At 41.1% G+C, this 13,242-nt stretch overlaps 2 protein-coding genes across 2 annotated transcripts in view; both read left to right on the top strand.

The window, feature by feature from the left end:
* Positions 1-4,961, top strand: part of ikzf4 (IKAROS family zinc finger 4) — a gene marked incomplete at both ends in the record, with an annotated part of 8,790 nt that extends 3,829 nt beyond the window's left edge. The window contains 5 exons of the mRNA XM_080764796.1: positions 332-619; positions 1,629-1,796; positions 2,530-2,679; positions 3,459-3,584; positions 4,153-4,961. Coding sequence (XP_080620922.1) covers positions 332-619; positions 1,629-1,796; positions 2,530-2,679; positions 3,459-3,584; positions 4,153-4,961 — 1,541 coding nt within the window. The remainder of the gene's footprint in view (positions 1-331; positions 620-1,628; positions 1,797-2,529; positions 2,680-3,458; positions 3,585-4,152) is intronic.
* A 5,811-nt stretch (positions 4,962-10,772) lies between these two features.
* LOC308315736 (protein arginine N-methyltransferase 1-like) lies at positions 10,773-11,843 on the top strand (the record flags this gene model as incomplete). The annotated part of the gene is made up of 1 exon (XM_080763860.1): positions 10,773-11,843. One exon carries the CDS (start codon positions 10,773-10,775, stop codon positions 11,841-11,843), a length of 1,071 nt encoding a protein of 356 aa, XP_080619986.1.
* Positions 11,844-13,242: the final 1,399 nt, after the last annotated feature.

Here is a 13,242-nt window from a genome sequence, read left to right as displayed (position 1 = left end):
TAATAGACCAATAACATGATATATCTGATTCTGCAATAGGCATTCCGCATAATGACAACTTTTACTTTAGCTACTTTAAGTACATTTTGATGCTAATGCTTTTGTACTTTGACTTAAGTAAGTAATTTGAATGCAAGACCTTTACTTTTATACAGTATTGTTACACGGTGTTGTTGATACTTTCCTGTAAGTACAACATCTGAGTACTTCTTCCACCACTGAACATGATGGATGACATGAGCAATGTGCATGGCTCTACTCTACTGTATGTTACTGTGTAAATTAAACATTTTTAGACTTTTGTTTTCCTTTTTTTTTTACTCTTTATCAGCAGACTCTGTCAAGGTCGAGCTGTACAGTCACGATGAGTCAGTGGAGCTTCAGCAGCAGCCAGAGAAAAGAGGAGCCATGAGGGAGGACAACGGGACAGACACCAAGGAGGAGGAGGGTGGTACGGAGCCTTGTGGGACCGGAGGAGAGACAGGAGGACACATTTACAGCATCAAGCCCGGCTCTCCAGGACCTATCCGGCTGCCCAACGGAAAGCTGCAGTGTGATGTGTGCGGGATGATCTGCATCGGACCAAATGTGCTAATGGTGCACAAGCGCAGCCACACAGGTGAGAAGTGGAACTACCAGGGCCGGATTTACCCATTTACCACCGGGCTGCAAAAAACAAAAACAAAAACAAAACAAAAATCCAATTCAAGTGAGATTTGTGTTTAGTTATTGTATATTTAGTTTTATTAGGGTGAATTTCCCGCCTCCCAAATTGGTGTTGTACATGTATACTTGGTTGATCCTGAAGGTCTGTTTAATAGACGGCTTGATTTATACTTAGTTGTGCACCGGTGTTACATATTTATTTTTTCACTGTTTTGTTTATTCAAGATTCAGGGTATACAGTAAAGCAAATGACAGTATATGTGACACATCCATATGAAACATATAAAAGATAACAAAATGTTGTGAGTCCATACACAAAATATTGTGGTAGCATAAAATAGCATAGTCCTATGCTAACATGGAAGCGACACTAATACAAACCACATAAACCGGTGTTACATATTAACAATAGACCAGTGGTTCTCATCCAGTGGTCTTTGAGGGGGTTTCGGCTTTCGGGGGGTCCCCAGCTAAACGATGGAGAGTTTGGTAACCAAATGGACCTTATAGATCTTTAACTCTTGAGAGTGGAAAATGAAACCAAATAGACCCGTAACTTAATTTACAAGAAGTCTACACAATTATAGAATGTAGAAATGAATGAATGAATTGATCAATGTTTGCCTGTTATCTCTCATAATTATGGTACCACACCAATACAGCATGCAATTGTGGACAAATTTGTATTCAACAACAAAAATATTAAAAACAATACACAATATTCTACGTTTTGGGTCTGAGATACTAAATCTCATCAGGTCCGTGGCTCAAATGCCTAATAAATAATGGACCTTGATATGAAAAGGGTTGAAAACCACCGCAATAGACCAATACAAGCTCACAACAACGTTGCGCTGTGCTGTGTTGTGAGATTGCAAGTCGGCTATTTTCATTGTGTGACATGATGCACAGCACAACCAAGAATAAATCAGGCCTAATGCATTGCCCCATGTGTTTGTCAGGTGAGAGGCCATTCCATTGCAACCAGTGTGGGGCTTCCTTCACCCAGAAGGGAAACTTGTTGCGCCACATCAAGTTGCACTCAGGAGAGAAGCCGTTTAAATGTCCCATTTGCAACTATGCTTGCCGCCGTCGAGATGCCCTTGCTGGACACCTTCGCACACATGCAGGTATATCTGTCATGTTCAAATAGCCTACAGTGCAACTACAATATAGATGTTTCTGTGCATGTTGACTTGTGTAAACCTGTTCAAGAAGATCTCTGACATTCTTCTTAGATGTTTAATGAGCCTGAATAAACTATTTTGAACACAATTTCGATGTCATTGGACCGGTCCTCTCCACTTCGCTGTGCTGTTTAGAGGAAATATGTACCACAATTATTTTACCACACATGAACATAATGGTATGATGACATTTACATGTTTTTGAAACTGTCAACTGTTCTGCCTTTTGTCGTCACTGCCAAGAAATAAAGAGCAATTTAAGGGAATTGGCGGCAATTGGCGGAAACCATTTAGTAAGAAGACTCTGAGGAAATGACTGTTTAAAAGGAAAAGAAAATCCCCCTTCCAATTTTGCCTTTTTTCAACATCTTGTCCAATTGCCCATATAATAGGTCTTCAGTAATATTTAGTATTTACTATGGGGCACTGCCATTCCTGTCAACACACTCTGAACTGTACACAGCCCACTTCAGAGAGGTAGAGCGTGTAGAATAGATGGTACCATCTAATAATAAGCATTTTCTGAGGAACAATTATATGAATATACGGTTAATACAGAATATACAAGATTGCATGCTTCGACTAAGTGTAGACAGTATAAATGTAGGTTTCCACAACTTATGGTCTATATATAATGGTCAGATGACTCAGATCACATTCTGTCTCTGTCTTCCAGTGACCTCCCCGACAGTGGGCAAACCTTTCAAGTGCACCTACTGTGGTCGGAGCTACAAGCAACAGAGCACGCTGGAAGAACATCTGGAACGTTGCCATAGCATAGCATACCTACAGAGTCTGGATCAGCGGTCACCAATCACAGCACAAGGTATCAGACAGCAGTGCTTCTCAATGGTTTTAATTTAATGTAAAAACATTGATGTGCGTTTGACTGCTAAGACCCCCATATGAGAATATTTTGTGGCAGGGACTCCCATACAAGATTTATGTTGTTAAAATGTTTCAAAAATGTTCAAAAATGACAGACACATTCACTGTAATTTAACTCTGTGAGACTCTGTAAGTGGACTGTTCAACTAAATGAACAAGTAGGGGTCCAGGGTCCATTTGGTACTCACCAGGGGTCATCAATAATTACTGGTATGTCCGTACACAGACAAATGTGTCTGTGGCAAGACTTGGCCTTGTCCGTGGCAAATTCAAGATTTTGTTTTTACATGCCATTATAATGTGAATGTGGCAAAAACAGACTAAAATGTCCACCACAAGCCAGGATTGCGATGACCTCTGGTACCCACTTAACAGTGTTCCGTTCACCTCCACCATCTGTTCTCTCCCCTCCAGGTAGGATTGCATGTCATCGTCTTACGGTGTGTCACTTATCAAGGGGACCTATAGGCAAATCGCTGTCTGAGTAACTCCAAGTCTGTTTTGTATTATTATTATAAGCCACCATTAAGAATGCATTTATGTTGTGATGTGCCTAGGTCCCCCCTTGATGTGATTTTGATGTTCTTATTGTACTTTATTTGAACTGTGAACGTGGTAAAAGACTGTTTTGACGAGCGCTCGCATTTACTCTGCAGCAACATGTACATTGTTTTTAAATGAATGCATAAGATAGCGATGATTCATTACATATTTCAGGAGAGGAGTCTCCAAGCCTGGAGCCCAAACCCACGCTCCAACCATCCGCTGAAAAACTCCCAGTTGTTGACAGACTGGTTAATAGCGTCACCAAACGTAAGAGGTCAACACCGCAGAAGTTTTTGGGTGAGTGTTTTTGTTTGTTTGCCACAGCACTTTTTTGATATTTAGTTTTGCATTTTACATTGAGGTCATAGGTAGCTTTTTACTAATAACCAGCCTGAAAAGTTGAATGTACTAGGGTTATATAATGGTGGCTGCCTGGCTTACAGTATTTCCAGTTTTTATATAATTTGCCATCTCACATTTTGGTAAATGAAATTAAATGGTACTTTTATCCAAAGTGCTTTACAATCTGCATTACATTCACGTGCACATTCACACACTGATGGCGAATGGAACCATGCAAGCTACCAACACCCTGCTCATCGAGAGCAGTTAGGGGTTCAGTGTCTTTCTCAAGGACACTAACACAGGAGAAGCCAGGGATCGAACCGGGAATCCAAGTGGGCCGTGACCAGGGTGGGTGTTTATGTGTCAACAAACATGTCCATTGTCCATATCAGTTTATAAAAGCTGGGTGCACGATGCACTTTGTATTGTGTGATAGACAAAGAAGAAGACCAAATTAGGTTAGTCCAGGTGGCCACCATCATTATGAACTGGGTCAATTACTGATCAATCCTTTTTGTAGGTGAAAAGCACATGCGCAGCGATGTACCTGAAGCACCTTATGAACTGTCTTCTGGCTCGGAGAAGAATGGAGACCTCCTGAGCCCTCAGCCTGTTAGGGACTCTGCTGGGTTGGTGGGGTTGAGTGCTAAGCACTTCCAGGAATCCAGGGTTAAAGCTGAGAATCATGAGCCACCCAAACAGTCCCATCCCCACCCTGCATTTCTACCAGAAACCCCACCAGTTATTGGCTCAGTTTACAGCCACATGTCTTGCCAGGGCCTCAGAGACCACGGTGAAGGTGGGCTGACTGCCACGTCTGTGGAGCTGGCTGGAAGGGAAGCAGGTGAAGGCCGCAATGGTCCTCCGTCAGCCCATAGCCACACCATGACACCCAATGGCTGCCCTGACTCCACAGACACAGAAAGCACAGCGGAAGAGCAGAGCACAACCAGTACCTCCAACCACCATCATGTCCGCTACCCAACCCCTGCACTTCCCCGCAGCCACCCCACTTCCAGCCCCATCCAGGCCAAAGACTCGGACTGGGAGAGAGCGTGCCCTCCTCCCACCACTGCTGTGAAGAGGAGCCCTGGCACACTGCCCTCTTCCAGGCAGACTGTGCAGGTGGTAGACAGGGAGGGCCGCGCCTTGCGCTCCTTTCACTGCCAGCACTGTCGCATCTTCTTTCTGGACCACGTCATGTTCACCATCCACATGGGCTGTCATGGCTTCCATCAGCCCTTTGAGTGCAACATCTGTGGCTACCGCAGCCAGGACCGCTACGAGTTCTCCTCTCACATCAGTCGCGGAGAGCACCAAGTGGGCTAAGGAAGAAGAAGGGGAAGCTGAGGAGGGGTTTGGGGCAGAGCTAAGTGTAATAGTGGTAGGAGGAGGTGGGGATGACTGCTGCTTTCTGAGATTGTGGGCTCAGGTTTGTTCTGCACCAGATCAGTTGCTTTGGATCTTTAGTGTTAGTAAGTGGACTTGAAGTTTTAATTGTCAAGAGGAATAATCAAGCTAGAGCAGATGTGAGTGAAGTTTTTTTTTCTTTCACTCACATTATTCAAAGATTACCGGAGGCAAATTACATTTCATGATGGATTGCACTCCCAAATCAAATCATCTTGCAAAACTCTTGGTTTTGCTTCAAAAGTGCCTTCTTGGTGGATTTCCTTTTGCAGACAAACTGTGGGGGAAACCTGGTGCTCAAAAATCTTCAATAGCCATCTTTTATTGGCTAGTGAAGGGCGGTATGCCTGGCACTTTGATATGCTAAGTGTACTAGCCCGTTGCTTTGTATGAAAGAAGAATGGACTCAATCTAAAATTGCTAGAGGCTTTTAAAAATCGATCAATAGATATGTACAATTGTACAGCACATGCATTTTCAGAGCTTTTAGCAAAGCTTAATATGCACTAAGACAACTTTGCGTTTTGCAACTGAGGATGGGATTTTTGGGTCGGTAGATTCAAGCTTAACATATACACTGAGAGCTTTGTGATTCTTGGTTAGAGAAGAGCTTTTGTCACTAATGAAGCACAGACGGATTGCCTTAACTCCTACAGCAGCAACCCTGCTGTAGGAATACATTGTTTACAGCATGGTTCAGAATTGGATGAAGTCCAAGAAGGGAAGATATTTGCAGTTGCACTAAGGGATAAACAAAATATATATACTTTTAGAACATTGCAAGATCGTGGACTAAAATAACTTGAAATGATTTGCCTTATGTGGAATAGATTGCTGGAATATAGAGTGAGCCTTAGAACCCTGGTGCAGATCAGACCATGACCCATGTTGTGTACAGTGAAAAAGGGCCTGACCAAGATTAGACGGGGTTCTAAGTAACCCTGTGTAGAAGATTGCACTTTTTCGGTTCTTCGCTTATACTGTATATGAGCATTTTCGCTGAAGCACTTGATGGCTTTACAGTTTTCAACAATTTTTCTTTCCTGTGATCGTTCTATTGCACTGATAATAATAAGCAAACAATAATTTAATATTTAGTTTGTGACACATTTGAAAGAGAGGTGGGGAAGCCTTCTACAGCATCTTAATGTGTAAGTCTGGGACTGTGGTCTACGCGCTCACTTTGCTGCAGTGTGACTTAGTGTGTCACAACAACGGACAGACAATTTGATATTTAAAGAGTATAGACTTTTTGTGGTTTTGCACTTAGTGGATGAGATTTTAAAATAATTTATGTAATGGGAAGTAACGAACAAAATAATTTGAAATATATTCCGTTATATTATGGGGGGGAAAAGAATCACTTGTGATTATCTATTTAGTGTTGTTTGTTACAGCCTTGTTGTATTTAGTCAGCTATATCCCAAATCTTATTCAGCATACTCCTGAAGTCCATGAAATGTTACCTCCTGCTTATTTATAGCACCCAAATACCTTATTGCTACTGTATGGTGAGTTGGCTGATAAATGGTAATGTTGAGAATATGGATGAGACCAAATTCAGTATTCTAACTTATGTTATTGTGTGTTTGCAGCTTTGTTTAGACCTTTTCTTTCATTTAATTGCTTTAAAAAAAAAAGTACTTGGAACTTTTTGAAAATATGTAACCTACAACTGCACTTAATGGTTTGACAAGTAGGGAAATGTGTGTGAATGGAAAAACAGCATGTGTGCTCGTCATTTACCGCTTTTAATCGGAATTGTGAATTATTTATATGTGAAGCTATCTCAAACCAGAAAATGAGGCATGGGGTTTTTTTTGTTTCCTTGTGTGGACTTAAATGTTTTCGAATATTTTGTGAAATAACGTGAAATGACAAAACACTTTACCTCAAAGTTAAAGATGTACAACTGCCTCCTTATTTCAAAGAGTCATGTTGCTTTCCGAGATGTTATTTGCAGTTACAAAAGCGTGCTCCCCCAATATTCTAGACTTTTTACTGTCAATAAAGTCAAGTTTATTGTAAAAAATTATTTGTTCATTTTAGTTGTGACAGCATACTGTTTTCTCTTTTCTTGCGTCTTTGATGCATCCAGTACTTTGTAATCAATTCAAAATATGGTGTGTAAACATGATTTAGTGTTCACGCAGGGAATATGTAACAAAGAATTAATTAAATTAAATTAAATTATTGGTTAATTACAACCAACTGATCCTATTCAGAATCTGGGACAGGATCTTTAAGTTGAACCTTTTAATTGTCATTTTAATTGTGTCAAACTTTGAAGAAAAGAAAGTAGATTGACTGAATTTATCTTACGTGTGTTATCTTATCTAACGTATTCTTTCAGTCAGATTCCTTGTCAGCGACATATGAGAACACTGAACAATTAACAGGATGTGATTCATTCTTTTATTTTTTCAATAATATCTTTTATTGATTTTTACATTTTATGACAAAGACAAGATAGAAGAAAAAAACAAAAACACAGACAGCTCAGCTCAGACACGTTGTGGAACAAAGGACACAGTTATACACATATACCCATTACCTACATCGACCCAAAAAATAATAAAATAAAATAATATACAAATATGGACTCATTCAGTTTGGTGCTTTAAAGTCTACATGGGTTAACAACGGCCCAGAGAAAATAAAATAAGATATGCATAATATAAAACACATACCGGTAGTCACATTTCCTTCTCTTATATTTGCAGTTGACAATAATCATTAAACGTACAGTAGCGGATCATATGACATGATGCTTTCTTCCCACACGTTTCTATTTAACTACATTAAGGCCCAAGCAGCACCAATGATTCACCATGCAACTCCTTGCTACCAAACGGTTGAGATAGTATCACTATCCCCATTGGCAGTTGCAAGGAGTTGCATTGGTGTGTCCTTAAAACTGTTTTGTTGCAAGAAGTTGCAAGGAGTGTTTAGCTTTAGGCTCTATAAGTTCTTTCCGCTGTAGAAAGTGAGTCCTTAGTTTCCTTTGCATGGCAGGGTTGTTACCCTATAAACAATAAGAAGGTAAAAAGAAAACAACATGAAATTAATGTCACAATATATTATTATATTTAATTTAACTTTTACAAATTAGTTTTTCTCAGATACAAGTAGCAAACTTCAAACAGCCTTTTTGTTACTCTAGTAGTAGTAATCTATGCTGTGAATATTTTCATCTCTTTCTCAAATTTGACAAACTCTCTGTAGTCATAGATGATAACCAGTAGTTTCCAGATGAGCAGCCCAGTCAGTCCCAGAAACAGAATGGCTCTGATATAAACCACTGCCAAGAACTCTGCCAGGATATCAGGAGGTCCCTCAGGGCACTCTGACAAGAGAGAGAGAGAGAGAGAGAGAGAGAGAGAGCATAAACATTCACATACACAGTGATGGCAGAGGCTGTTACCTCTTCCAGCATCCGACTGTCTGTCTGTCCGGCCTACTAGTACCACGCCGGTCTATCTTCTAACACCGGTCTGCACAAGCCTCCACACTACGCAGAAATATATCCTGCGTGCCATGGGGAATGCTACAGACTACAGTACATTCCATGCATTCCAATGTCATGTTTACAGTACAGTCTGCATTTTTATGATGATATGATGATGTTATTTCACGCTGTTATTTCACGCCTTTCCTTCAGAAACAGCCTCCTTGCATACTATTGAATATATTGGAATGGGTCATTGGGTCGAAAAATGTTGAAAAAAATGGATTTCATATACTCTTCTCAAAATGAGATTTTGCCTTATTATAGATCCAAATGTGCTCAGTTTTGCCTATTTTCTGGGTGTTAATTACTTATTTCATTTTCCACTATTCGGACATGTCAGTGAAATTCACTTCACCTTTCTTTTAGATGTATTGGGGCTTAAATGTACTGTAATTAAGTGGGGGATGTATTATATATATTTAGACCCTAATTTATAAGGAAATGTGCATATATGAAAAAAGAAATAAATCTAAAAGAAAGATGAATTTGAATGAATGAATTTCATTGACAGATGATCGAATAGTGGAAAATGAAGTAAGTAATTAACACCCAGAAAATAGGCAAAACTGAGCACATTTGGATCTATAATTAGGGTCTAAATAGATATAATACATCCCCCCCTTAATTACAGTACATTTAAGCCCCAATATTTCCACACATCTTCCTATATTAAAATTGCCATAAGAGATGGATGGGCAGGCGGACGAGCCTCATTGTCAAGCTCATGTCACCATGATCAGCCATAACTATAAGGACTTCCAAATCTGGACTGTATCGTCCCACCGCAATATGTCATGAAACCGAGAGCTGGATTAAGAATCTCTGATTGCTGGTTCTGGCAACAGATTTAGCTTTGAACAGTTTACATAATGTGTACACAGAAACTCCTCTGCTGCTTTTATTGATATTGTAGCGTTTTATTGTGTGTGTGTGTGTGTGTGTGTGTGTGTGTGTGTGTGTGTGTGTGTGTGTGTGTGTGTGTGTGTGAGATTGTGTATGTGTGTGTAGCACAGATGTGCTGGCTAGGCAACTATATCCTCCTGCACTCACACTACAAGAGTTTTGACAACATTTTGGAAAGACTCAATTCTGTGGGTATCAGAAATTAGTATTTAAAGAATATCTTTCCAAAAATCTTGTCAAAACTCTTGTAGTGTATGGAAGGTATTAGTCCAAATAATGACAGGTGAGCAACTCTTCCACTCTAAATGCTGATCATGAACAGCTGTGTGGGACCAGCAGCAAGCCCCAGAAGTCACTTCTTCCTCAGCACTTATAACTTATTGGGAAGCAATGGGAAGCATTTCCAAATTTGTTCTCTTGACTCTTTCGTTTCAAGCAAGGCTCTGGTTTCAAGGTAAAAGCTTTTTCGTTTGTTTCCAATTTTAAATTGTAGGCCTGTTACAGATTCATAGGAAGACTAAATAATTTAACTGTGAAGTGTTATAATTAGCTAGCCACAATTTGCAACACTAGATTTTTTTATTGGGTTGAATCTAGAGTTGCAACACCAATCATTGACAGCCCATACATCCAAACACAAAAGTCCTATCTGACTGTATTAAACTACATTAAATTACTAACATTGCAGCTGTATGAAAAGCTTAAACTATCCTTTCTATCTACAAAGTGTTTGTTTCATTAAAATCTGCTGTAGACATGTTATGAGCTACTTTCTGTCAAGAAATTCCGTGCAGGTGATTATTTCTTTATTTAAGTGTTGAAGGAGTTTGAAAGCACTCTTGGAAATCACTTATTGAAAACGAGCGCTTCCAAACTCCAACAAGCTTTTTGTACAGCTGCAATGTTGGTGAGGTTAATGATGATTACAATCAGATAGGACTTTTGTGTCTGTGTGTCTGTCGCTCTGTGTGTCTGTCGCTCTGTGTGTGTCTGTGTTTGTGTCGCTGTGTGTGTGTCGCTGTGTCGCTGTGTGTTGCTCTGTGTATCTGTGTGTGTGTGTGTGTGTGTGTGTGTGTGTGTGTGTGTGTCTCTCTCTCGCTCTGTGTGTGTGTGTGTGTCTGTGAGTGTGTGTGTGTGTGTGTGTGTGTGTGTGTGTGTGTGAGACTATGTGTCTCCATAGGGAACCACTGATGGTAGAGTAATCGATAGGAAAATAAAAAGCTATTTTGGGTGTGAACTTGTACAATCCATGGGGGTCCTTTTAAATTAAAAATGTCTGACAACATTCCATCTCCACAGACACACAGCAGACTGAAATGGCAGAGACAATGGAGACTTCTCAGCGGGAGAGCTCTGCCAAGCCTGCTGCTGAAGACATGACATCAAAGGACCAGCCTGCTGCTGAAGACATGACATCAAAGGACTATTACTTTGACTCCTATGCCCACTTTGGCATCCATGAGGAGATGCTCAAGGATGAGGTGCGCACCCTGACCTACCGTGACGCGATGGTCCACAACAAGCACTTGTTCAAGGACAAAGTAGTGCTGGATGTGGGCAGTGGCACAGGTATCCTTTGCATGTTTGCTGCCAAGGCCGGTGCCAAGAAGGTCATAGGGATTGACTTCAGCAGTATCTCTGACTACGCTGTGAAAATCATCAAGGCCAACAAGATGGATGATGTTGTGACGATCATCAAGGGCAAAGTGGAGGAAGTGGATCTGCCAGTGGAGCGTGTTGACATCATCATCTCGGAGTGGATGGGTTACTGTCTCTTCTACGAGACCATGCTCAACACCGTCATCTATGCCAGAGACAAGTGGCTGAAACCAGATGGCCTGATTTTCCCTGACCGGGCGTCGCTCTATCTCACAGCCATTGAAGACGGACAGTACAAGGACTACAAAATCCACTGGTGGGAGAACGTGTATGGCTTTGATATGTCCTGCATCAAGGAGGTGGCCATCAAGGAGCCCCTGGTGGACGTGGTGGATCCCAAACATGTGGTCAGCAGCGTGTCTCTCATAAAGGAAGTGGACATCTACACGGTGAAGATCGATGACCTGTCCTTCACCTCGCCATTTTCCCTGCAGGTGAAGAGGAACGACTACATTCACGCCCTGGTCACCTACTTCAACATAGAGTTCACACGCTGCCACAACAGGACGGGCTTCTCCACCGGTCCCGAGGCTCCTTACACCCACTGGAAGCAGACCGTCTTCTACCTGGATGACTACCTGCCAGTTAAAACTGGGGAGGAGATCAACGGCACCATCCATATGCAGCCAAATGTCAAGAACAACAGAGACTTGGACATCACCGTAAACATCGACTTCAAGGGTCAGCTTTGTGAGGTGTCCAAGACCTCCGAATACAGGATGCGCTAGTACACGCCTGTTCCCCCCCCCCTGTGTGTTTCTGTGTACCGTATGTGTTTTGAGGAAGGGGGGCGTGGAGAAAGAAGACAACGGGGTCAGAGTTTGTCTGTGGGAGAGGGAATTACTCTACTTTAAAAAGAAAAACATCATTTTAAAGACTCACTCTTTGTGTAATGTTACTTGTTCAGATGGTGGCGTGCTCTGAGGGTGGCAGATCTACAAGCTAACATGCATTGTTCGGCTTGTGGATATACTATTTTCAGACCAAAATCCGACACTGTGTGCAGCCACTTATAAATGGGGCATTAGTGTTAAAAGGGATGATTCCCCTTCAAGGCCCATTAACAAGAGTTGATGCTGTAATGTTTTGCTAATAGATGATGGACCCTTATAGTTTTAAGACACAAAATAAATAAATGCCTTCACCATTGTCTTGCAGTAAGTGTATTTGTTGAATGGCAATGATACTCGTTTTAGAATAATGTTTTATCTTCTATTTCATGAAATTCTAGATGGGGCCTGCCCTCTAGTCTACATAATTGCTACAATTCCGTTTTTACAGGCAGACACACACACACACACTACCTGGTTCCCCTACTACCACAAACGGAAATGATTTCCTGCTTCTGTCTTCTTAATACTGAAAATACTGTATGCAGTCATTTTCATCCTTTGCAGATTTCAGCACTCTTAGCAGGGAAATCTGTAAAACAACAATGGGAAAAGAACAGCAATGTTATGTAATAAATGTAGGATGCAAGCAAAACATTTCTCACCCAGTTTATTATTCACAAGGCTAATTTAATCTCTGCAGATTCTGCTGCAAGAGTCGTTGAGAGCGGCACTCTTGAAGCGCCCACATTCCACAGTCCCTGCAAGCACAGCACCAAACCACTATCCTATATATCTGCAATACCACATCTATCACACATATAGGGGAGACTGTTGGGTACATTTGACTAAATTTAGATTTAGAGTAATGCAACCTGTGCAATACTTTAACTTGAATCAATCTATCTACAGTTGATAGAGCAGCTCTGAACACTAGAAAGGCCCTCCTCCCACAACTCGACTGAAATTGGAACGCCCAGCTCCTCAGCCCACGCATCTCTGAGATGACCACAGTCCACCGATGCCCCAAAGGTAGCAACAAAGATGGAAACTAAATGTTTTGGATGTATGATAATTAAATCATATAACCCATGGCTCCAGGGTTTGACTGTAAATTCTGGGATGTGCTCAGTCACTCACAAACTGCCTAATTTGGAGCTCAGACCCCTCCTCCAATCTGAAAAAAAAAAAAACATCTGTAATACCTGGTTTTAAATAATAGATGATGTGCTATATAGTATATATGCTATATGTGTATGTATACAGAAACATTAGGCAGAGCAAAACCCTTTCTAAA

The sequence above is a fragment of the Protomyctophum bolini genome, assembly GCF_963924005.1.
Source record: "Protomyctophum bolini genome assembly, chromosome: 5".
NCBI lineage: Eukaryota > Metazoa > Chordata > Actinopteri > Myctophiformes > Myctophidae > Protomyctophum > Protomyctophum bolini.
Note: the sequence above shows the minus strand (reverse complement) of the source record. Positions and strands in the feature narration are given on the sequence as shown.